This window comes from Chinchilla lanigera, unplaced genomic scaffold, assembly GCF_000276665.1.
Source record: "Chinchilla lanigera isolate Chin_1 unplaced genomic scaffold, ChiLan1.0 scaffold00041, whole genome shotgun sequence".
Taxonomy (NCBI): Eukaryota; Metazoa; Chordata; class Mammalia; order Rodentia; family Chinchillidae; genus Chinchilla; species Chinchilla lanigera.
This window is the reverse complement of record NW_004955442.1, coordinates 5,814,926-5,840,421: the sequence shown is the minus strand read 5'-3', so window position 1 is coordinate 5,840,421 and position 25,496 is coordinate 5,814,926. Positions and strand designations below refer to the sequence as shown.

Sequence of the window (25,496 nt, the reverse complement as noted above, 5' to 3'; positions counted from 1 at the left end):
CTAGATGTCTCCCCAAACCCCATGCATTCATAGGTGAGGATTTTCAGAGCTGGCTGGATCTAATGTGTGATACTGAGATTAAGCATGTGTGGGACTAAATTAGCCCATTGATTGGAATTAGGACAGTTATGGGTGTGGCTGAATGGATTTACTGAAAACAGAAGCCCCACCCTGGTATAAGTGGCACCACCCAAAAAGTTTGTAGCCTGTTTGGGATAAAAGGGAAAGGCAGGCTTGCTTCTGCTGCTGCTGCTTGCTGCTTCACTGCTTCCTACCTGCCTTGCCATGATTGTTTCTCCTCTGCCATGCCTTGGAGATAGTGACCTATGGACTGAAACCTCTACATTCTGTGAGCTGAAATAACCTTTCTTCCTTTAACTTATAGATGTCAGTTTTCTGTCTCAATAACTAAGACATTAGTTCACCAGTGCCTTTGAGATGCTTAGAGTTCATTAGGGGAGATAGCATTCTTAAACTTGGATGTCTGTAACATACAGGGCTAGGTATTAAAAAGTATAAACTATGATCAGATTATGTGATAATAATGATTATATTTTGGTTTTTCTCCGGTACCAGGGACCGAACTCACGACCTTGCGCTTGCCAGGCAGGCACTTTGCCGCTGAGCTAAATCCCCAGCCCCGATTATTTATATTTAAATAAACACTCGCTACATGCTGTGTACTGGGTGATTTTTTTTTTTTTTTTTTTTCTTTTTGAGACAAGGTCTTGCTATGCAGTTTAGGTTGGCCTTGAGCTCACTTTGTAGCCTAGGCTGGCCTCGAACTCACAACGATCCTCCTGCCTCAACCTCCTGAGTGCTGGGATTACAGGCGTGTGTCACCACACCTGGCTACTGGGTGATTTTTAAATCATTATTCTATTTAGTCCTTATAAAGAATTTCTGAGGTGGGTGCTCTGCTTACAGGGTGTGATCACAAAATACTTTACTATTTAAAAAAATTAATGGTAAAGCCTCTTTTGTGAGTATCTTTTTTTGCACTGTTATGGCTGCCTTGATGTCCTGAGTCAATTAAAAACTTTTACCTTTCATGGTCATTTTGACTTTGGGGAAGAGCCAGAAGTTACCTGGTGCCACATCTGGTAAATAGGGTAGATGAAGACATGCTATAGTGTTTTTATGATGGTCTTTCTGTGGGATGGCACTCAGAAGCAAAATTCACTGTGGTTTTGATCATATCTCATAAAGTCACTCATGGAAGAGACTCTCAGAACTGCTTCAGAAAGTGGCAAGAATGATGGGATAAGTGTATTTGAAGCAAGGGAGATTAATAGCAATGTGTCTTTTACTGTAATGTGTCTTTTACTGTAATAAATTTTTTAAAATTTAAACATTCACCATGTACTTCGACCACCCCTTGTACAGACCTAGAGGGAAAGCATGACCGCAGGGGCCAGGCTGGTTTTCATCCCAGGTTCTGCACTGTGTAGCCATGGGCAAGATGCTTCAATTTTCTCAGCTTCCAGCTTCTCCTCTCCATTGATTTGATACAATAAAGTACAATGCAGAAAATGTGCGGTGGCCATCCAGACTGGGAGAGCTCCATCCCATGAGTCAGGACAGGTTTCCTGGGAGCAGGAGTCCCGTGGGTTGACTTTGAAGGTCAGCTAGAATCAGGAAACAGAAGAGAAAAAAGAACTTCGGAGGAGAAAAAGAGAATTGCAGATTAGGGGCCAACCTGAGCAGAGATGAGAGAACAGGCAAACACAGGAAGAGCAAGCCACTGCATCGACAGAGGGAAAGACTGCGGCAGAATTTTAAATTCAGAGCACTACAAAGATTCAGCATTAATAATCTTGTCTGACAAAAAGTGTGGAAAGGTTATTTGAAATATTAAATTATTAAACTCAGAGAGTGTCTTCTGGATCTGGGGTAGTGTGATCTCTGAATTACCTTCCCTCCACTGACTGTAAATGGGTTGGAGATGCCAGACCTGAAAGGGCAGAAGGAAGTATTTTGCTGTTGTTTTAATGTAATCTCTCAATCAAATTCTTAATTTAGATATTTTTTCTTGAGGCTTATTGATGGAATTTTTAATCACCAATCAAGATGGAATCCATAGGTGAATGAATGCTTAGTATTAGCCATGTTTGCCACAAAAATTTTTTTCTTGCTGCCAAGGAATTTAGCAATTGAAACGGACCCTAAACTACTAGACATGAATTCTAAAGACCACTAATAATCAGAAGAGAGAAAAAGCAGTGTAGGCTGGGGAAACTGGGAAGACCTTCAGGGGAAATCAGTACCAACATGGGAGGAAAACATTTCAGCTCTGTGCTGACATTATAGTACTGAGGGCCAGCCTTGGTACCAACTAGAATATATTCTCACCCAATTAAAAAAAAAGAGAGATGGTCCTTTGCCTAAACATTTCTTGGCACATTTTCAGTCTGAAAAGGCACATGCATTTCTCCTTTTGGATCATTTCTACCTGAGGTGCTTTCTCTGCAGGGATGTTGAGGCTCTGCTACCCTTAGAGGAAATAGATGCTGGGATCAATTAGTAACATCTGCTGCAGGAAAGGGGAGAGTAATGGGGAATGTCGTAGATATATAAATTTTCTCTTCCATATTGTTCTCTGCAAATTATTGTAAAAACTCTGTTTCTAGCACTCAACTAGCTAAAATCTTTAAGTGAACTCTATGCCTTGCTTTTGACCTTTAAGAAGAGGCACATGAAAAAAAAATGAAATATATCAAATATTTGAGAAGACAGTTTCTGGTATGTTTTCTGTTCAGCTACTTAAATTCTAATATAATATTCTGCAGTTTATTTGGAGGCTTATATGCTGATTCCTTTATATTCTGGAAGTTGATCCTGATGTACAGTAATATGCTGAATTATTAAGGATAAACTGCATATCTGTATAAACACCAAGCTGTATTCTGTTGAAAATGCTATATGTAATTGGCTGAGTGTTTATCTGAATTAAGGAAATGGTCATTTAAGGAAATGCTTTTTTTACCAGAGTAGTATTAAGTGGTTCTAATGCGTTTGATTCTAAAAAGCTTTTTTTTTTTTGGCAGTGCTGGGGACCACACCCAGGGGTACTGTATCACTGGGCTGCATCCCCAACCCTTTTTATTTTTTGTATTGAGACAGGGTCTCACTAAGCTTTCCAGGTGGGACTTGAACTTGTGATCTTCCTCTGCCTCCCAAATGTGGGGTTTGTAGGTGTGTGCCACTGCACCTGGCTATAAATAAATATCAACTTTCAAAAGACAGAGATCAGAGGCAGAGGTAGATCATATGGGGCAATTGTTTTCTTTACCAGAGGACAATAGCAAGAGAATGGGGTGGGGCTAGGCAAGGTGCCCATTATGGAGAACTCTAGGAGGCACCATTTGCAATACGGTGATTTTCACTCTTCTCTTCCTTCAAGGGTCTTCCAGTGTAGGCCAAGTTCAAGTGCCGATTTCATTTCCGTTCCGTGAATATTTATTTTGCACTTCCCAAGTGTATTAGTCAAGGTTCTCCAGAGAAAGAAAGCTGATGTTGTATTTGTACGCATATAATATATAGATACACACACTGAGGAACTGGCTTCTGAGATTGTGGAGACTGTGAAACCCCAAAGTCTACTGTCTATGAATTGGAGACTCAGAAGGCTGCTGGTGTATTTTCAGCCAGGGGCATTCAAAGACTGTTGTCCTAGCTCAGTCAGGCAGAGAGCAAGCAAATTATTCCTTTCTCTATATTTTTGTTTTATTCAGGCCCACAGTGGGTTGGATGATGCCCATCCACCTGGGGAAGGCCACTTGATTTATTCAGTCCACCAACTCGCATGCTGACCTCATCCAGAAACATCATCACAGGCTCCCTCAGAAATAACGTTTAGCCAAATATCTGGGCATCTTATGATCCAGTGAAGCTGATGCATAATATTAAATATCACATTGAGTATGTGGCACTGTGTTTAACACTGAGGATGCAGTGATAAAGAAGAGTCTCCATTTTAGGAGCTCTCAGCTCAGGGGGAATGGAGACCAGTGATTATAATATAGCACAATAGACACTGCAACCCAAAAAACCCATGGTAATGAGGTGCAAGGGGTGTCCAGCTTGGTCATGTGGGGTGCACAGCAAGAAGCAAGTTGTCATGGAGGACATGAGGTTTTATCTGAGCCTTGAAGGATGGGTGGGAGTTTGTGCAGAAAACAAGATGTTCTAGGCAGAGAGAACAGCATGGCTGATGGCACAGGGTGTGAAAACCAGGGGGTGTAGGGGAAACTCTAAGCCACTGGCATTACTGAAAGGCAGAAGTGTAGGGCTGTGTGTGGCTGGGAAGCAAATGGGGAGCTCACAGGCTCAGGTTCTGAGACTTCATCCTGAGGTCCATGGGGAACGAGCAAAAGGTTATAAATACATGTTTCATTTCCTTTCAACTATATCACTCTGGTGAACAATCAAGGTAGATGCAACAATATTATGAATCAGAAACCAAAGCTGACCTGAATACAGAACCATGAGAATGAGAGGTGGTGGTGGTGGGGTCTGGAAAGTGGACAAAGGCAGATTAGATTTGATCAGTGCATGCTATATTCATGTATTGAAATATCATACTGAATCTCACTAAAATGTATAATTAATACATGTAAATGAAAATGACAGAGTAGTCTTTCTCCTCCTTTATGAAAAGCGATGGGAATAAAAAGTTAAGGAGATCATCCCTCCCAAGAACTTTGATCTCAAGTAGCACTGAATACTGAAAACATGGAACTACAATAGAGTTTGGGTGAATTATTATGACTGCAATAAAAATTGATTTTATCCAACATCAAGCATAGATATAGAATTAGTCTGTATTTTTTTAAAATTACAATTTGATGAGGGCATACTGTGGAGAAATTGGTGCACGTGAGCTCATGAGGTCAACATTCATGTTCTAAAATGTTCATAGGATAACTGTTCAGGATAGCTGTAAGGTGAAAACTGGAGAAATAGATCTACATAATGAAATACTATGAAGCTATGAGAATAAACATAGTAGTAATGTGAAACTGTGAGAGTGAATCTAAAGAAAACAATTCTGAGAAAATAAAGCAAATGTAAAATAATAGAGAATGATTACAACTAGGCTCAAAACTAGGCAAAATGAAACTATATTGCTGAAAGATTTATCTATGGGTTGTAAAATATGAAATAAGGCAAGAGTTACTTGGGTAGCCTAGGGAGGGGCAAAGAATCATGACTAGGGTCTCCTAAGGGTGCTGAGAATGTTCTATACTATTCACCTATGTGGTGGTTATATGGGTATCTGCTTACTTTTTATTAAATAGCATATCCATATTTTAAAAATTTCTCATATATATATAGTTAAATGTTTTTAACAGCAAGAAAAAAGTTTGATCATATTAAAAAAGTGATAACAGGGTGAAAGGGGAAGAACATTTTATGATATGCCTAGACATTCTTAAATCTTTAATTCTTACTGAAAACAGCATATCATGTTGGTGTACAATAAGTTATTTGCTTTGCTGTTATACTGTCTTCAAGATTTATTTTACACACACATATGTGCATGCACATGCACACACACACACACACACACACACACACACACACACACATACACCTAAAGCTATGAGGTCCATAATGTCACACAAATTTAGAGAAATCTTGATGTCACCTGGGGGCAGCTGCATGAATTCCAGACATGGTGCCAAAGAACCTCTAAAAGACTGATCCTGCCATTTCACATGTCTCATGATGATAAATGTCAGCACTGAAAAAGGAAAACTAGTTTATGTTTGCCCAGTATTTCCTGGGATGGGAGGGCACAATTGCCCTCACTTGAAAACCATTGCTTTAGAATAGTACTATTCCATTCAAGTAAAATGTGCACACACACAGTTTAATTTTTTTCTAATCTCAAATGCAGGTACAACAAGTCAATATTTTTAAAGAATTAAAATAAAAGTGTCATTAATTTTAATAAAATGTTAACTGATCCAGTAATATCCAAAATAGTGATATATAATCATGTACATTTTTTCCAGTATTGAGTCTTTGAAAGCTTGTGTGTATTTTACACTCACAGCAAATATCAACTTGAACTTGACGCTTTTCAAGTTCTCAATAGCTCATGTGGCTCATGGCTACCATATTGGACAGTGTAGTTCCAGAACATCAACTCCATGGGAATAGAAATTTTGGCTGTTTTACCTTGAGGGGTATGATGTGTAGCACATAGTGTAGCCCTTAGAAAATATTTTTGAGATGGATGCTTAAATGAATGTCCAGTTCTACTTATAATAGAAAGAAAGAACATTCTTATACTTACTGGAGCACTTTAATGGCAGTGAGGGTGAACTAAGGCAAGTCAGAATAATAATTCTATCTGGCAAGGGTTTCATCTTGCATAAGATGAGATCCATAAAAACATCACTAAAGAAGACAGGTTGCAGACAGGTAAAGTCTGTGATGGAGAACTTCCCAGTAAGATGTTGAAGGTGTCCTTTATTTATTTTTCAATACTGGGGATTGAATCCAGGGCCTTCACACTGGGCTTCATCCCCAGCCCTTTTTCATTTTTTATTTTGAGACAGAGTTTTCTATAATGCTAAGTTACCTGGGTTGTGCTAGAACTTGTGACTTTTCTGCCTCAGCCTCCCAAAGTGCTGGGATTACAGGTTGTACCACCAAGTCTAACATATTATTATGTTTTAAACACTTCTTGAATTCAAATGCATCCTCCCCCTCCCTTCCTTCCTTCCTCCTTCCTTTCTTGTGTGTGTGTGTGTGTGTGCTCGTATGGGGGAGCCTTCTCATTGGGCTACATCTGAGGGCCCTCTCTCTCTCTCTCTCTCTCTCTCTCTCTCTCTCTCATCTACCTATCTTTTGAGACAGGGTCTTGCTAAGTCACTAAATCGCCTCGACTAGGCTCGAAGTTGTGATCTTTCTGCCTCAGCCATTGTATATTGGCATTATAGGCATGTGTCATCATGCCTGGGTAGGTATTCTCTTCTAAGGTTGTATCTCTGTCACATTTCCTCTCTCAAATGTGCCTTTCATATCCAATCATTGTTATATTTGTTGCAACACTTTAAAAAATTCTTCAGATACTGTGTTAAGCATCACAGTTTTCTCCTACCTATCCTGTTTAAAAATATATTGGCTTGTTGTACCTGCATTTGAGATTAAACTTTTTAAATTGGTGAACATTGTGATCTCCTGTGTATATGTGGGCAGTTAAGTGCGTTATTAAGGCGAGATGGTGTTTTGCTCTTTACATATGACATGCTGATGTGAGCAATCTGGCTGCAAAAGACACAACTAGGATCTTCTCTCAGCAACTTTTCCCACATTGTTTCCCAGTGTCTTGATGTACTTTTCAAATTAGACTCCAAGTCCTTTTGGGTCTTGCCTTAATTTCTTTCCCTTAGTAGTAGGAGCATTCCAATTTAGGCAAGCTAGCTGTGTCAGATGACACAGGGGTATTCCATGGAATTTCCTTCTCCTTCTCTCTCCTCAGCAGTGATAGAAACAAGCACCTGTACATGGGCTGGGTTATTCTTTTCGTTCAAGAAAAAAGTTCTGATGACAAATATCAAGGGTAAATATCATTGCAGTAACTGAAGTACATTACTCTTTTTGTTTTATCAAGAAATCATCTGTATTACCGTTGCATTTTCTCTTTTCAACAAGCCTGCCATCCGGCCGCTGTTTCTGTCAACACATCTGTTTGAGAGCTGTTACACTAACCTGTTGTCTCCCCGGAGGATGAGTAGACACAGCTTTCTGAAGCCATGTTGAATGCCAACATTTTTGCTATGTGTTAAGTGGTGAAACTCCAGTCTTCATTCTCTGGCTAACATGGTTTGGGGAAGATTAACCCCTGCTGAACCAAAGGATGCTGGTTCCCATCTTGTTTTGTCACTTTTGTTTCTTCCTGGACAGAAATAGCAAGATTTGAACTCTCTGAGGAGGATAGATCAGGGACTTTGAGACTGAGTCAGTTTAAGGTGAGATGTATCCCTGGGGCTTATCACAGTCCCTCCTGTTCATTACTGGGGGGACAAAGGGCTACCACCCAGATATGCGTCCACAAGTTTAGCTTATACCACATTCCCTCATGATGGATAAGAGGCATTTTCCTGGTGATCCGTGACAACAGCCACAAGAGTCAACAGATAAGAGAATCTACAATATTTTCACTGCTGTTCCAGATGTTAATAATTTCAAGGTTAATATAATGGGAAAAACTAAATTAATTTCTCAAATGAAACCTATTGGTCTTAACACATGTGACAAGAGAAGATAATGCATGTTTCAGTAGAATCATTAGCAGGTTATAAAACCTGAGTAGTAAATAGTATAGTTTTTTTTTTTTTTTTTGTCTTTTTGAGAAAGGGTCTTGCTATGCAGTTCAGGCTGGCCTTGAGCTCACTTTGTAGCCCAGGCTGGTCTCGAACTTGCAAGGATCCTCCTGTCTCAGCCTCCCGAGTGCTGGGATTACAGGCATGTGCCACCACACCTGGCATAAATAGTATAGTTAAAGCTGTGAGAAACTTTTACATCAGCTATGATTTGAATCACCCCGACTTGTGAAACCTTGGAATAGGGCCTTTCAGTGGATGGTCTTGGATCAATGAATTTATGCCTTTTGTTTCTGATCATAAGTTTAAACTTGTACAAATGATTGTTGAAGGCTGAGCTCTTCAGAAGACCCTGAAATAAGGATTCATGTGCAAAAGTGCTTTGCAAGAAAAACTGACAAAGTTCCATGGTCCCACCCACTTGATTCACAAGAGACTCTGGAGAGTGAAGCCATATCTCAGGGTTTGTCCTTGAGACAAGAGAGCTGGAATATTATATTCCTGCACCCATATGATATTGACCAAATCTCCTCCCATGCTGTTGGCCAGAGATGTAACTTCTGACTACTCTCACTTCCTGGGACTCCAGGCAAATTCTCAGTAGCCTGAGATAGTTCTCTTCCTCTGAAGCCTGCCTGCGTGGCAGTAGAAGTGAAGCTCACCAAAGCAGGTAAGAGACATGAGACATAGACATAGACGAAGGAGTCCAAGGAGATCTGGGGAGAGCACCAACAGTGTCCAGTCCAATAGCACTGATTGCACTGCTGATCTGACAAATCTTTAGTAACTTTTATGCTTTTAATGAATTCATTGATGGGTAGCTAGTAGATGGCAGACCTTGGTTTTATAGCATGACCCCAATTTCAGAATGAAAGATTAGGAAGTATTAAACATGCCCAACTCTTAATATTTTTATGTCTCAAATATGCATAAAATAGGCACAGACTTAGTGCTCTTTCACTGACATTGTTTCATTCCATAAAGTGAATACGGGAGAATGAAGGGTACATATATTTTCCATGAGACTCCGTAAAGCCATGTTTGATTAAATAAAACTTACAGATTTATTAAAATGACAAAAGTAAGGCATGTCAGAAGAAATAAAATAAGAAATGGAAAAGTTTTTCTTTTAAGGAATACTTTCTAGAGGTAACCACCTTCTGGTGATGCATCCTATATATTTATTGTTCCATTTATTTATTATTCCATTTATTTAGCCACTGCCCAACTGGGAAACCTTTAGGTTGCTTGCAGTTCTTCACTGGTTCAATCTGCAACAAACTCCCTTGTCCATAGTCTTGTACACAAGGATACAGGTACTTTCTCTACAAGAATACTCTCTTTGAAGGAGGGTTGTTGATTCTGAGCTTCATGCATTAAACACTATCAGAACTATAATCAAAAGTACACCCCCCAGTGGTGGTGCTAATGTACTCTCACTGACAGGGATTAAGTGCCTTTCCCCCACTTGTTTTAGACTTAAATAGAAGAAAAAGAGTTTGTACAGTATATCATCATGTTTGTTGAATTGGCCCCTTTGGTTGAGGGGCTCTTTTGGATGAAAGACATGCAAATCTGATTAATTAGCTTCAATACAGGTGGAGTTTTTAGGAAAGATTAAAATCCTATGAAATAAAAAGAAAGAAAAAGAAAGGAGCTAGAGGGTTGCAGCAGTAGGAGTTTATGAACTTTTCATCTCGTGTTTTTTTCCCCAGCTCATATTTATTGAGCACCTACTATGTGTAGAAGTAACAGCTGGGAGCAGGCGTAAAGTGGCGAGCCAGGTTGTTACAATTCCTGGTCTTATGGGACTTCCAGTCTAGTTTCTACATGTATGTCACAACTCTTCACCATCACCCTCTCCAGTCTCCCTGTTTCTTATCTCAGCTTACTGAGGGGAAATCTAGTGAGCTACTGGGCAGAATCATGACTAATTAGTTCCTTCTAGGTCAGGCATCCATCATCTTTGGTCAGAAGGGGCTACAGGAAAAGGGAGTTGGGTGAGGGGAGGGTGGAGATTTTTATATACCTCATTAAAAAATTGTCTTTATGTCACATGCTTTGCAAATATTCTATGCATGACTCAATTTATGTCCTTTAAGGCACCAGATTCTGAAGATAACTCTAATAAAGAAAAAGCCATTTCATATTATGATAGTAACATCATGTACTGCTCAGGGAATCCAGGACAATTACTGCTTTAATTTTTTTTTTTTTTTTTACTGCTTTAATTTGAAAGAAAGTTCTGCCCAAGTAATTAACTCTAGTTGGTGAATATTGCTGATAACCTTTGAGGCTGGGACCTTAGAGATCAACTAATTCTGCTGACCTATTTTCTAGATGAAAAAACTGAGGCCCAGAGAAGGGATTAAAGATTAAGGTGAGGGCTAAGGATCCACCAATGGCAGAGCTGGAAACGGAACTCAAGTTGTTGTTGCTGTTGTTGATCCCTACTGTTTGTAGCTCCTTTTCTTTTTATATGTCCAACATCTAATCTTCCTTCCCTTTTATTTTCCCTTTAAACACTTTATTCGGTCACTTTTCTTGAGCAGTTAAAGTATATGGATGATTTAAAAAACAGTACATAAAAGTGTATATGGAAAAGTAATTCTCCCACCTCAGCATCTACCCTTAGGGACTACCACTGCTTCTAGCATAACTTTACAGAAAAGAATCTGTTGATTTTGAACATGTGTATTTTTTTGCTATATCATGAAGATTATTTTGTATATTTATAATATGAGCTATCTATATCTTTATTTGTATCCATCCTGGAAATTAGTAAGAATGCAATGGTTAAACTGAGTTTCAGGTTTTTTTTAACTCCCTGTTCTTTTTCACCACTGTGTAATACTCCATTACCCCTTGATATGGAAATACTGTGATTGAATTAGACCATTACTCACTGATAACCAGTTATTGTTAATACTTTTCTATTATATGCAACACCTAAAGGACATTGTGCTACATATGATTTGTCTAGGTACCTGTATAGATTTATTTCTCTCTCTTCTGCTCCATCCAGTCAATTCACGGAATTGTGGAGAGAGAAAAATGTAATACTTTGTACTAACGTGACAGAAGCCTGGATAGAGAAACTGGAGGCAGAATATCTCAGGATTCTTTAGTTGGAACAGGAGTCAACTTGAACTAATTAGCAAAAACAGGAGGAAGGTGAGAGGACTTTATTGGAAGATTCAGGAGAGTTACACAGACACCAGGAACAAGAAACTCAGGAACAAGAAAACCACTAGCAGTGTCATCCAGTGTCTCTTTTTGCCTCATTTCTGCTTCTCTCTGAAATCCCACGCATTTCCCATCCTGCTTCCCAACTGTTTGTGCTCCTCCCCGCACACACAAGACTCCATCCAGCACTGGTCTTCAGCTTGGATTGGTTGGATTTCGCTCTGTCCCAGATGGATGATGGGTACATTTGCCAGTAAAGTGACCTGCATAAGACACGAATCTGAGTCTGTCCCTCTTTACCTAACATCTTTTGGTGAGGTTCTAACAACTACAAAAACAGCCTGCTTCTTATCAAGGCATTTGCGCTTCTTACTCTGACCTTCTACTTGATCTTCATTTACTGTGCTTTCTATTCAAATATCCTAAATTCTGGCCATGGTGAACATCTCATCCTTTCTACATGCACCAAGGATGCATGGCTTGGACGGCAGAATTTGGGAGTTCTGCTTCAGCTCACCCTTTGATTGAGTGTCACTGTGAGGTGCTCATCCTCACAACTGTACGAACAAAAGTAGGAAATCAGAGCCAGAAGAGATTAGGAGAGACAGAAATGTCTTGATCCTGCTGTAGGGTGAAGGTGAACAATTAATGTTGGCTTTACCTTTATGTGAGGATAAGGTCAAAATTGCAATCCTCCTGCTTCAGCCTCCCAGAATGCTGGGATTATTGGCAGGCACTATTACACCCAGCTAAAGTTTGAATTTTTTTAATCAAGTTACAAAGTACAAGGTGGTCCCAGCAAACTATGGAATTTGAGGAGGACATGTAGGGGTAGTACCTTCTGGACATGTCCACATCTCCCTGTGGCTGAGGTGATTATGGCATCTGCAGTGGCCACCAGAGCTGGTGCGGCTTATAGTGCTGGTAGAGTGGGTGCCCCTCAGTCACACAGTGGAGCCCCAGCAGTCCATCACCAGGTCCCCCTGAGCCTGCCAATGTATTGAGTTTGTTCTTTGCCATGATGCTGGACCACTGCTTTCCTACTCAAACAAACAAACAGCCAGCCTTCTTCTACTTCCAGCACTGTTTTGCTGGTCATTCCCTGAATAGTGGGGAGAGCCATCCTTCGAACGTGCAAAGTATTAGTCATATACACTTCAATACCTCAGTGCAGAAGGTGAAAATTCAGCCCTCCCACAAGACCCTGCTCCAGCTGCGCCTCGGCTCCCTGTTGTAACTCCCACCTGTTCTCTGTCCTCCCAGCCTCCGCCTCGCTCATTAGCAGGGATCCTTGTCTCTGTCTCAGTGTAGGCAATACTGTTTGTATAGTTTTCTCTCACTGTTGTAACAAATTATCACAAATTTAGTGTCTTAAAACAAGGAGAATTTATTCTCTTACAGTTCTGGGAGGCCGCGTTTCTGCTTCTCTCCGAAATCACACTCCTTTCCCGTTCTGCCTCCCGACTTCTGCTCCTCTCTGCACACAGGGATTCCTCACAAGGCGTTTCCTGCCCAAACTGACACAAAAGGGGTTCAAACCAGGAAGGTAGAAAGGAGACTATTAGAGAAAAAGAATGGGGTCAGGAATGTTGGGGGGGGAGTGGGAGGAGTGTAAGGAGGGGGAAGCGAACCTAACTATGCTATAGGCATGGACAAATATGCCCAAAGGAAACCTACTATTCTGTAGGACTGCAGGCACTAGTAAAATGTTTAAAAAATGACAAAACCCAGGTGTCTGTAGAGCTGATTTCCTCGTGAGGCTCCAGGGGAGAATCTGTTCTTTGCATTTGCTGGCCTCCTTGTTTTGTCGACTCTTCTTCCATTTTCAAAAGCTTCACTCCAACCTCCACTTCTGTCCTTGCATCTTTTTCCTCTTCTGCCGTCAAAGCTCCTTCTGATTCTCTAAGAGCTCTCGAGATGATGCTCATGGCCCCAAGATCATCCCACATTATTTTCCCCGTCTCAAGGTCTGTAGCATCATCACATCTGCCAAATCCTATTTGCTAGGTAATAGGTTTTGGCCTCCAGGGATTAGCACCTAGAAATCTTTGGCTCAGTGTACCTTACTTGATCATCTGAGCCCGGCCACCTCCCCTCTCTGCCTCCAGGTTGTATGAAATGTGTGAAACTCTTTTGGTTCAGATAGGATACTAGACTTCTCCAACCATAGCATCTATTACTTGTATTATGTTTTTAAAGGCAAAAGTTCGTTATATATTCCATCCTCTTTCTCTGAGTACGTGGGCAGACTGCATTCTCCAACCTCCTTTCTTCTTGTATTTGGACCTTGCGCTGAGTTCAGCTGATGTAAGTGATGAGGATGTTGAATACCACTCCCAGACCTGAGCTCAGTGTCCCTTACTTGATTGTCTGAGCCCTGCCTTCATCCACTTGGCCAGAAGTGAATGATTTCAGGATGGTTTACAGTTCCTAAGCCATCATTTCTTGTGTTAGGCCATCGAGATTCTGGAGATGTTTATCATAGCAGATGACCTATTCTGACTAAGAAATTTGTTTTCTCTCTTGTTACTTGTTGATCCCTAGCCCCTACCATAGTGCTTAGCACTAAGGGAAAATTTAATAAGGGCTTGTTAAGTGAATGAAAAGCAATTGGATTTTGGATGGGGACACAAGGATAGGAAAGGTTAGAGTGAGGAGCTAAAGCAACCCATAATTGTCACTGTGAGAAATAATAAGAACTTAAGCCCTAGCAGTGACAGTGGAGTTGGAAGGAAAGGAAGGCTTTAATATACTCATGGCAGGGGGACTGACTGAATTTGGAAATTGACAAGATATGGAAACTGAGCCGGTTTAACATCAAAGGTCTCCAGGTAAACTGGCTTGGACACATGGCTGGACATTGGTGCGCTCGATTTTCAAATGTCGTTCTGAATATGTGGGTGAAAAGACAGCTTCTCCAGCTCTGTGACCATTACTTCTTAAGTTGCAGTAGCATTGAAGGGTTCCAGTTTTTCCTTGAATATTCTGGCTAGGAAGTCTTGATGATCTGGAGATTTTCATTTTATTATGGCTGGTAGCCATGGGATTTAAGCTGTATACCCAAAGTGGCTATATTCATTCATATATGCTTGTGTACATGCCTCTTTTCCCTGTAAGTTTGCAACTCTTCCCATGAAGAGTTTATTTCTCCACCCTCTGAATGTGGACTGGCTTCAGGGCTTGCTTTGGCAAGTAGAATGTGGCAGAAGTAATGTAGAGCCTATTGTAAGCCTGGGTCCCCATAGGACTTATGTGCTTTCTCTTGCTTTTGTAGAACCTTCCAGCCACCATCTGAAAAGGCCTGGCTAGGTCTGAGGTGTCCAAGAGGGCTGGTGGAGCAAACACCATGAGTTAATCTGGCCAAGACCAGAAAATCCACCCAGAGGGGAGCAGCCTACTCTGTCAACCCAAAGAACTGATATTTAAATTAAAAAATGTTCTTTAAGCCACTAAGTTTTGGGGTGATTTATTACATGACAAAAACTGATAATTCTATATTTAAAGGTGTTTGAGCAGTGTGACAAAGTTTGGAGGAAGTAAACAGCTGTGGAGTTTTCGTCTAATCTCAGCTGATTCCTGGGGACACACCTAGTTAGTCTCATTAATGTATCCATCTGGAAAACACAGGCCTATTTTGGCTTCATGGAATAGCTGGGATTTAAATTATTCAGATAATTTCTTCAACTTCATACTTGGATGGTAAGCAAAAGCTACTGTCAGCCTCTTAAACTAGTAGTCCTAGATTCAGATTCACCTACAACAAAATGACCAAAACTTGGGGTCATTTAATTGCAGTAACTGACTTGCTGATATTTCCCTGGTAGGAAAAATACCATATATATGCACATGTATGCACCAAATCCCGATAAACACAAAATTAATATATACTAACTCTGTAACTACTAATATGAATATAATGTACAACTAAAAAGTGTATTTATTGAACACGTTTCATCAGCCTTATTTTTTTAATCAATTTTCTATGGACTAGTGAAAATTTTAACACATACTGGAATGGTCCTGTGGAGTAGCATCTGAGAATTGCTTTGAAATGTCTTTATTGAAATTCTCTCCCCTGTGTTTCTGAGAACGCTTACATACATTTAACTTATGACTGCTCATTTGTCACCACCCCTGGGAAGTCCTTCTTTTTTGAATAGGAAGAGCTGAGTGTTGGTTTTCTAAGTTCCCACAAGCTTGACCATATTTCTGCTTGAGTTGTCCATTGATTTATACTGGCTACATAACTGGTGGGGCCCTGGGCAAAATGAGAATTCCGGGATCCTTGTTCAAGAATCACATAGAATTTCAAGAAGGCAGCTGTGAAACCACACATGAAACCAACTGTGGGCCCCCTTTGAGCCCAGAGCCCTCTGGGATTGCACAGGCCCTACACTTGTGAAGTCTTTCCTCTGTCTATGTTCTACCCCCACCCTGGATTTGTAAATCCTGGAGGAACAGGACCTTGTCTCAGTCTTCCTGGACCTCAATGCAGTGCTGACCCTTTGTCCCCCTTCAGGTTTCCAAAATTAAAAACCGTTGAGTATTTATTAAGTACTGCTGAGGTTCAGTCCACTGTGCTGGGTACAAATGTCTGTACCATTCTTGGAAAAGGCATCATCTTTTCCCCATTTGATAGATGAGGAAACCAAAGCTCAGGGAGTTTAAGCAGTTATTATAGACTTCCTTCAAGAAAGAGCCAGGGTTTAAACACAGGCACAACTCATGTGTTTTCAGTTGATTTTGCCCCTCAGGAGACATTTGACAATGTCTGCCAAAATTTTGGCTGTCACAACCGGGAGAGGTGCTACTGGCATCTAGTGGATAGAGTCCAGGGATGGGTCAAATATCCTGCAATGCACAGGACAACCTCCCTCCCCCAACTCAGATGTATCCAGCCCAGAACAGTGGGAAAACTTGGTTTGACTCCAAAGCCCATGCCTCCCAAACTTTAGCAGTCAGTACCAGACGCTTCATGTTTCTTCCTTACTTATAAGTAGTATAATGTATTTTTCTTAAATGCCTTTACATTAGTGTATTTAAAAGGTTTAATTATGCCTTACCTCTGCCTGTGAATTCATGTGTTTGATTTTTTTTTTCATATTTACTTATTGTAATAAATATAAAACCTGTAATGGATAAAAGATTTTTGTTGCAATTACTGTCAGAAATCATCCCCTATGTCATCACCAGTTTGAGGGGAGCAAGCTCGAGACCCATTCACTTCTGTGAGACTTTCCTTATCTGTGGAGACAGGAAGAGTAAAACGCACCAAACCAATGTATTTCTGGGAACTGGCCAGGTGCTAGCTACATTTTGCTTCTGTTTCATCTCTTTCTTTCCTCAAGGCTGACAGTTGCTTAGAAACCTCTTTGAAACCCTAAAAGCCACCTGATGAGAATGATTAACAAACAACTCCTTCAGGTGAGGGCCACAGCACACATAATTTATATTTTTTTAAAGGGAGAAAAAAACCAATAAAATCGATACAGAATTTCAAAACAAGGTAGGAAATTAACAATGGTTATTATGTTGCATATTGTTATCTTCAAAGTAGTTGCTCAGAAAAAAAAAGTAGTTGCTCAGATTACCAGGTACAGGCATGCAAAACTGATCAAAAAATATAAGCACTAACGTTTCCTTTCAATGAACTAATAGAAATTAGTAGTACAATGATCTTTTTTGAGCAGATTTTTCCCTTGGACAATATCTATTGTACCTTTTGGATATGATTTACTCTTTCAGTATCGTACACTAGGGAGACAATACAATGTTTACACATGCAACTCTGATTTATTTCATTTATGAGTATGGTCTCTGGTTGCATCCATTTACCTATAAAAACCTTGAGTTTATCTTTCTTTATAGCTGAGTAGTACTCTAATTTATAAAAATATCACATCATTTTTATCCATTCCTTGGTTGATGGATATTTGGGTTGCTACCACAATTTAGCTATTACAAAAGGCACTGCTATAAACATGGGTGCACACATATCACTTGGTATGATGTTTTCATTTCTTCTGGGAAAATACCCAGAAGGTGAATAACTGGGTTGAATGGGGCCTCTAACCTAATTTTCTGAGGAATCTCCACACTGACTTCCACAGTGGTTGTACCAGTCTACACTTCCACCAACAGTGGAGAAGGGTTCCCTTTTCCCCCACAGCCCTGCCACCATTTGTTATTGGTTGATTTCTTGATGACAGCCGTTCTTTCTGGAGTGAGATGGAATCTCAGTGATGTTTTAATTTACATTTCTCAAATGACCAGTGATGTTGAACATTTTTTCATAGATTTATTTGCCATTTTTGTATTTCTTCATCTGAGAAGTCTGTATTCATCTCAGATGTCCATTTTAATTGGGTGTTTGAATTTTTGGGACCTGATTTTTTTTCAATTTTTTCTATGTTCTAGATAGAAGTCCTTTGTCTGAGGGACAGTTGGCTAAGATTTTTTTCCCAGTCTGGATTTTTTCTTCATTCTGTTGGTGATTTCTTTTGATGTGCAAAAAGTTTTCAATAAGATGAGATCCCAATTCTTGATTCTTTGAAGTACTTCCTGTGCAGTTTGAGTTTTTTCATGAACTCTCTCTCATCCTAGCCCTATGTCTTCAAGATTTCTACCTATGTTTTCTTCCAGTAGATTTAGTGTTTCTGTTTTAATATTTAGAGCTTTGATCCATTTTGACTCTAATTTTGTGCATAGTGATAGACATGGGTCTACTTTTAGTCCTTGGCACATGGAAAGCCAGTTTTTTCAGCACCACTCATTAAAGAGGCTATCTTTCTTCCAGTGAACATGTTTGGACCCTATGTCAAACATAAAGTGGCTAAGGGTGTTTATAGTTGTGTCTGCATCTTTTAATCTGTTCCACTGATCTTTGGGTCTGTTTTTTTTTTGCCAGTACCATGCTGATTTTATCACAGTAGCTTTGTAATATAATTTCAAGTGAGGGCTTGAGATGCCTTCTGCCTTACCTTTGTTGCCCAGGATTGCCTTTGTTATTCTAGGTCTCTTCTGTTTCTGAAGGAATTTTTCTCTAGATCTGTGAGGTATGCTAATGGTATTTTCATTGGGATTGCATTAAATCTGTATAACAGTTTTGAGAGGATGGCCATTTTCACAAGTGCCAATGCTCCTCAAACTCTTCAGTGAAACTGAAAGGGAAGCAATTCCCCCTAACTCATTTCTAGAGGCAAGTATTACCTGATACCAAAACCAGAGAAAGACCCAACCAAAAAAGAGAACTACAACTCAATCTTCCTAATGAACATAGATGCAAAAATCCTCAATAAAATACTAGCAAACAGAATGCAGCAAAGCATCAAGAAGATTATACACCATGACCAGGTGGGATTCATCACAGGAATGCAGGGATAAATCAACATATGCAAATCAATAAATGTAATATACCATATTAACAGAGCCAAAAACAAAACCCACACGATCATCTCAACAGATGCAAAAAAAGCTTTAGACAAAGTTCAACACTCGTTCATGATAAAAATCCTTCAGAAAATTGGAATAGAAGGTCTTTACCTTACTTTGATAAAAGCCATCTATGACAAACCAACAGCTAACATCATACTAAATGGATAAAAACTGAAAGCTTTCACTCTAAAGTCAGGAACAAGACAAGGATATTCACTATCACCACTCCTTTTCAATATAGTTCTGGAAACATTAGCCAGAGCAATTAGACAAGAGAGAGAAATAAAAGGAATAAGGATCAGAAAGGAAGAAGTTATTATCATTATTTGCATATGACATTATACCCGACATGAAAGACTCCTAAAACTCCACCAAAGACTCCTAGAATTAATAAGCAAATTCAGTAGCATAGCTGGATACAATGTCAACACTGAAAAGTCAGTAGCATTCCTGTACACAAACAACAAACACACTGAGAGAGAAATTAGGGAAACCACATCCTTCACAATCGTATCCAAAAAATACCTAGGAGTCAATCTAACAAAGGAAGTAAAAGATCTATACATTGAAAAGTACAATACTCTGAAAAAAGAGATCGAAGTGGGTATCAGGAAGCATAAGGATATCCTCATTCATGGACAGGAAGCACACATACTTGAATGTGTTGAGTTGCTTATGAGCACTGGTTGCAGCATAGTATTGCCAAGCAGGCATCTTTCCTAATCTTTCCCTTCCCTAATTGTTAGGGAGTATACTTGTATTCTTGTTGCTGTGTACTGAAGTCTGGCATAATTAAGGCTAGGGCAAGTGAGATTCTTTAGATATTAAAAGTGCCTGTGTTGTAAATAATAATAATGTCATCATTTCTTTCATAAAAAGTACTTTTATTAAAAGCATTTTAATTTAGACATGTATGAATTCATTTGAATAGTCATTGTGCAAGGGACATTTGATGATTTTTTATCTTCCATGAACTTGCCAGGTATTTCAATTAGGTAGCTTGTAACCTCCCCACCTTCCCACCTGAAGCCCTAAAAGCAATACTCTCATTATCATCTATTCCAACAGGGTCATGTTTCCAATAATCACATACTTACTAGGTGATTGGGACTATCTTATTGGTATGAGGAGCTGAATTTTTGCCACCGCAGGATAAAACCAACCACAGTGATTCCACCCTCTCTAGGTATTTTTTGAAGCCTTGGGAAACAGGCTGTGGAGATATTCCATATTCCGGGGAGCAGCGGCACCCACAGTAGGCAGGAGAAGGAAGGGTATTTGGTTTGGAAAAAGCTCACGGAGGATAGGGGGCTTACAATTAGAATCACTGGCAAATAAACCATACAGGGTGGATCCCAGCTGCTTCTAAGGGATTAGGAAAGATGTACTGCTTTCTAAGGCACAGTACCTGCACTTTTCTTGTCACAAACAGGGGGCAGTCTCTGTTAATTAAAGTCAGAGTGAGTCTCCTCTGAGGACCGGTGTCAAAAGTCCTGGTAACAGAGAGTACTTTAGAATTTGGAGGCAGATTTTGAAATTTTGTTTCCTTTCTCCAGGGCATTTAAAAAAAAAAATCAAATTTAGATGTGCCTTAAGATTCCCTACCCCCACCAGCTCTTGCAGAAAGAGGTCTGTGATCTGTTCTTCCACTGGACCCTGATGCTTGCTGGGAAGTACTGTGGAGCGGTGCAGCAGAGGTGGAAACCCTAAAAGAAACACACTCATTATAGTCTAGTCTCATTCTCAGCAGCTGTGCAGTCTGCATCCAGCCCTGCTTTACCAAGTGCTGGACAAAACCCTTAACCTGTCTGAGTTCCAGCTTCCTGGACCCTTGGAAGCCTGCTGCAAGATCCCTTTCCACACCTGATTTAGCAGTATGTAGACGGCTCCCACCCGCTTTGTGTGTGTCCCACGTGTTCCTTTCCTCTTTTAGCTGAAGACGGTCTTTCATAAAAGAAATTAATTAACTACTACAACCTGTTTCTTTTTGAGTGCATGCTGTGTCCAGCACTGCTTAGGTCTTGGGGGGATGTAGACGGTCAAGACCCTTTCCATCATGAGGTTACAGAGACAGACAAAAACCGTAAATAGGTAATATCGGCTGGGTAAAGGATATGGAGGAAGAGACCGCATGAAGTGGTCAGAATACAGCCTTCAAAGTCTCATTTCGTGGGTTATAGGGAAGTCTGACTCTTACTCTTGGAACCACCCAGGAACTACCCTAGGCAACTGGTTTAATTGCTGTGAGCCTCAGTCTCTCTCCCTGTGCTGCAGGGCCTGCTAATATTTATTACGTAACATGTAGAGAGTTAACCGAGACCAGTCATTCAGTGGTTCAAGCATTTCCAGATTGTCTGCTGTGCACTAGGCGCTGCGCTAAGCATCGCGAGGAGGTGATTTTAGAAAAAGCAAGCTTGGTTGATACGTTGCAAGCCCGGAATAAATGTTAGCTATCATTAGCTCTCACACACCAATGCTTGTGTTTGTAGGATGCGCCCGGTGGTGGTTGGCGTGGGTTGCCAGTCATGGCAGACACACCATACTGTCCTATTTTGGGGATCTTATTATAATGAATCTGGTGAATTTGGGTTAAACAATCTCACACTTTCTCCAGGTGAGGATGGGATATAACACTTTCCATGACATAGCGAGACTTCCAAGGGCTGGTTTACTCCTTGATACACTCTATCAAGGTCGCCTTGGTGTGTGTTTGCAAATCTTTATTTCAGACATGAAAAGGTGATATTTTTTCATATAGAAAGGGCCACTAGCCAAACTCCTTTTCCTTTGGAGAAAACTTGCAATGGAGCCTATTAAATCCTCCCACGCGCTTTCAATTAAGGGGTTCCTAGCATCGCATTTCGCATGTGGCCCAACTTGTTGGTTCTTTGAAATGTCCCGAGAAGCCCTTGGTCGCAGCGCAATGGAGAGGAGGGTGGTGGAAACACCATTTTCCCGTATTCTAGCCGACTGGAAAGTGCAGACTTCATTAGTGCAGTTAAAAACAAAACGCCGGAGAGTGTGGTGATTTGAATTCGGTGCAGCAGATTTCGTACAAATCCTGTTTGGGGGACTGAAATCAAATTTAAGCCGAGGAGAGGAAGAAGTGGGAGAAATGGGTGAGGGCTGACGAATGGCTTGAATCTGCTAGGACAGCGGGGGCAGAATTTGGAAATGGCAAAGAGACGTGAGGCTGGACTCTGAGGAAGAAAGGCTGAGATCTGCAGCCCCTGGTGAGGATGTCCCGGGGGCTCCCTGGGGACCAGGGCCAGCCAGCTCCGGGACGGATGCGCAGCCTCTAGGAGGGCAGAGTGGCGGAGGCTGGGTGCCCAGGCCTTGCGCTGCGCCTGATTCGGGCGCGCAGAGGCGGCGCCTCGGTGTGCCCTCCTGTGGAGCGCAGAGAATGCTGCGGGGGCGAAAAGGGACAGAAGACGGCAGGCAGGTCCGAGGGGCTGGAGGAGTTCCTAAGGACGCGCGGTTGCCGAGGCCTTGTCCGCTGGTCCTCCTAACCCCCTGAGCTCCTTTGACGAGCTCATTCCAATCCCATCTCCCGGGGGTGCTTATCCGCGGCCCAGGGACGCTACCCCACTTTCCCAGCTCAGCCTAGGTCTTCGCCTCCGCCCAGGGACTGGAGCCATCCAGGTTGCACACCGGGCTAGAGGGTGCAGCCCCAGGAAGGGCAAGGCGGCCCCGCACGCCTGGAAGGACTATCCTGACCAGACAGCGCCTAGCCGGTCTCGAGTGAAAGCCACCTAGTCTGTCCCCATTCTTCCCAAGTCTCCCCTTCCCTAGTGGGCAGATTCCAGCCGCAGCTCCTGCGCACGCACCCCTGCAAAAGCCACGGGCGGAGCCGCCTCTGCGCCCTGGGCAGGTCTGAGTCTCACCTCCCGCCCCGAGAGGCGCGGAAGGTCCCGCCGCGGTCCTCCACCTGCCGGGAAATCCGAGCAGTTCTCCCAGCCTCGGCGGCAGCCGAACTCGCTCCTCCCCTCCCGCCAGCCTGGCTTAGCTCTGCACGCCCCCCAACTCGCTCCCGCCCGCCCTAGTCACCTCGCTCCGCGCCCCCGCCCCTCTCGAGCTCGCGCCCCCCCAACCCGCGTCTCCTCTGCCCGCCCTCCTCCCCCTCCCCCATCTCTCCTGCCCTCCCTTCATTCCACAAGTGTCGCTTTGCTTTCTCCAGCGCACTTGGCGAGCTGGAGAGGCGAGAGGATCCTGCAAGCGGACGCGGGGCGGCGAGTCCCGAGCCGCAGGCGGAGGGGAGGCGCGCACAGACCGACTCTCCCTTGCTCTCCGCCCCCGCCTCCCCCCGTGGCCGGCCGGACCTGCACCCTGCGCTTGCCCCCGCTCCTCCTCCCCGCACCCGGCCTGGCGCGCTCCTCCCCGGCCGGCCCCTCGCGGCGCGGCGCGCTGGAGGCGAAGGCAGGCTGAGCCGAGCGCAGTGGCCGCCGACCACCGAGCGCCCCGCGCCGCTCCCTGCATGTGCGGCCCTCGGCGGCTCGCAGTCCCCCGCAGCAGCCTCGGCAGCTTCGGCCGCGCCTCGAGAGGCGGCTGCAGCGGCTCCAGCAGCGGCCGAGCGGTCGAGCCTGGGCTGGGAGACAGGATGCGCCGCGTCCTCCGGCTGCTCCTCGGCTGCTTCCTCACCGAGCTGTGCGCCCGCGTGTGCCGGGCGCAGGAGCGAACCGGGCACGGGCAGCTGGCGCAACTGGGCGGCGTGTTGGTGCTCACGGGGGTTAATCGCTCCGGGGCCGCCTCTGGAGAGGCCGGCGAGGGCGCCGGGGTCTCGGACGCGCCCCCGACTCGGGCGCCCACGCCGGACTTCTGTCGGGGCTACTTCGATGTTATGGGCCAGTGGGACCCGCCGTTCAACTGCAGCTCGGGCGACTTCATCTTCTGCTGCGGGACTTGTGGCTTCCGGTTCTGCTGCACATTTAAGAAGAGGCGACTGAACCAAAGCACCTGCACCAACTACGACACGCCACTCTGGCTCAACACCGGCAAGCCCCCTGCGCGCAAGGACGACCCCCTGCACGACCCCACCAAGGACAAGACCAACCTGATCGTCTACATCATCTGCGGGGTGGTGGCTGTCATGGTGCTCGTGGGTATCTTCACCAAGCTGGGGCTGGAGAAAGCGCACCGGCCCCAAAGGGAGCACATGTCCAGGTGGGCTGCCTCCCCTCGCCCTCCCCTCGGGCTTCACGTTCCCTTCTCTGCTTCCCCGGCTCTCCCCAGGCAGTGGCCCTGTCCCGCCACCCCCGCCTCTTCGCTGGGGGATGTCACCCGGGAAACCAACTTTGCTTTCGCGTGCGGAGAAGGGGCTCCCGGCTCGGCACAGGTGGGGGTGGCGGTGCTGTGGAGGGGGTCTCTGACCGTTCACCCTCTTGCCGCCCCCTGCCGCCAGTGACCGAGACGGACTTGAGGCACTGAGGCGAGGAGCCCCCATTTCCGAAGTCTTCGGTTGTGGGGAGGGGATTCATAGCACCCCTCGAATTCCCGATGCTGCCCTTTAGGTAAACAGAGGCAGGCGAACCCAACCGGGAAGGGGGCGTGTGTGCGCCCGCGAGCGCGTGTGAGAGGGGAGGGAGAGAGGGAAGGAGTGAGTGCCGTACGACTAGCGAGAAAGAGGCGAAGGAGGGGCAGAGGGAAGGCGGGCGAGAACATACCCTTATTCAGCGACCGCTCCTGCGTGCAGGTCTCTAGGCTCGGGACCTCGCCTTCCTCTGCTCTTTCATCTCCTTCCTTTCACCTGCCACCACCTCTTCCTGCCCGAGGCAGCGGCCATCACCGCGCTCTGTGCCCCTTTCCCCAGCTGGCGCGGACTCCAGGGTCCCTGAAGCCCCTCCACGCGCGACTTCACCTCCTAAGCGCCCAGATTTTTCAACTTTCCCGTTGGCTGTATTCATTATGCAAGTCCCAGCACGGGCAAGTCGCAGCAGATGGAAGAAGGCATTTGGGGATTAATGGAGCTATCTGCCCTTTTCTTTTTCTTTTCTTCATCTTTTAAAGTCTTTAAATGGATTCGCTCAGCTCAGTAACTTTGGAGGCAGAAGACACAGCCCTGAGCACGCAACCTAGGCTGCGGGGAGGGGGCGGAGAAGAAGCAAGGGATTAGTGCGAAGTCTGGGCGGCGGGATTGAAGGGGCGGCCATCCAGCAGTTAGGTGGCTGGGGCTAAGCCTTAACTGTCCCTTTCCCAGTCTGGGCAGAGAAGTCGCTGTGTCCCCGTCCCTGCCCCCATACACCTCCGCCGGGGGCCTGTGTGTGTGCGTGTGCGCGCGCGTGTATGCATGTGCTCCATGTGCATGCCTAAAAAATCTGAACAAAGAGACCCACCAAAAATAGGCGAAGGAACATCACCACCTCACTAGTAATTATTTTCTATTTATACGCATAGTATCCGATGAATTTTTCCTTCCAGAGGGGAAGGATTTGTAGGGAAGAGGTGAGGAAGTTTTTGTGAGTGGTGGTGAGGTCCTGAGGTACAGAAGTAAGCGCTAAGGGCTCAAGAAACCTTGACCTACTAAAGGGGTAAAGCGCTTGC

The 25,496-nt window shown here is 43.6% G+C and overlaps 2 protein-coding genes and 1 long non-coding RNA gene across 4 annotated transcripts in view; 2 read left to right on the top strand and 1 right to left on the bottom strand.

Moving 5' to 3' along the window:
- Positions 1-14,966, top strand: part of LOC102022332 — a 35,813-nt gene extending 20,847 nt beyond the window's left edge. Inside the window, exon 5 of the mRNA XM_013517640.1 lies at positions 14,800-14,966. The gene's annotated coding sequence lies outside the window, so the exon portion shown is untranslated. The remainder of the gene's footprint in view (positions 1-14,799) is intronic.
- LOC102021603 lies at positions 11,526-24,092 on the bottom strand. Its single transcript, XR_262117.2, has 3 exons — positions 24,010-24,092; positions 12,925-13,042; positions 11,526-11,788 (listed from the first exon to the last, which is right to left on the bottom strand). It is a non-coding gene; the product is annotated as an uncharacterized LOC102021603 (long non-coding RNA).
- Shisa9 (shisa family member 9) overlaps positions 23,346-25,496 on the top strand; it is a 279,705-nt gene continuing 277,554 nt past the window's right edge. For both annotated transcript variants that reach the window (XM_005391146.2, XM_005391145.2), the window contains exon 1: positions 23,346-24,119. In XM_005391146.2, coding sequence (XP_005391203.1) covers positions 23,434-24,119 — 686 coding nt within the window. In that variant the 5' untranslated portion in view covers positions 23,346-23,433. The remainder of the gene's footprint in view (positions 24,120-25,496) is intronic.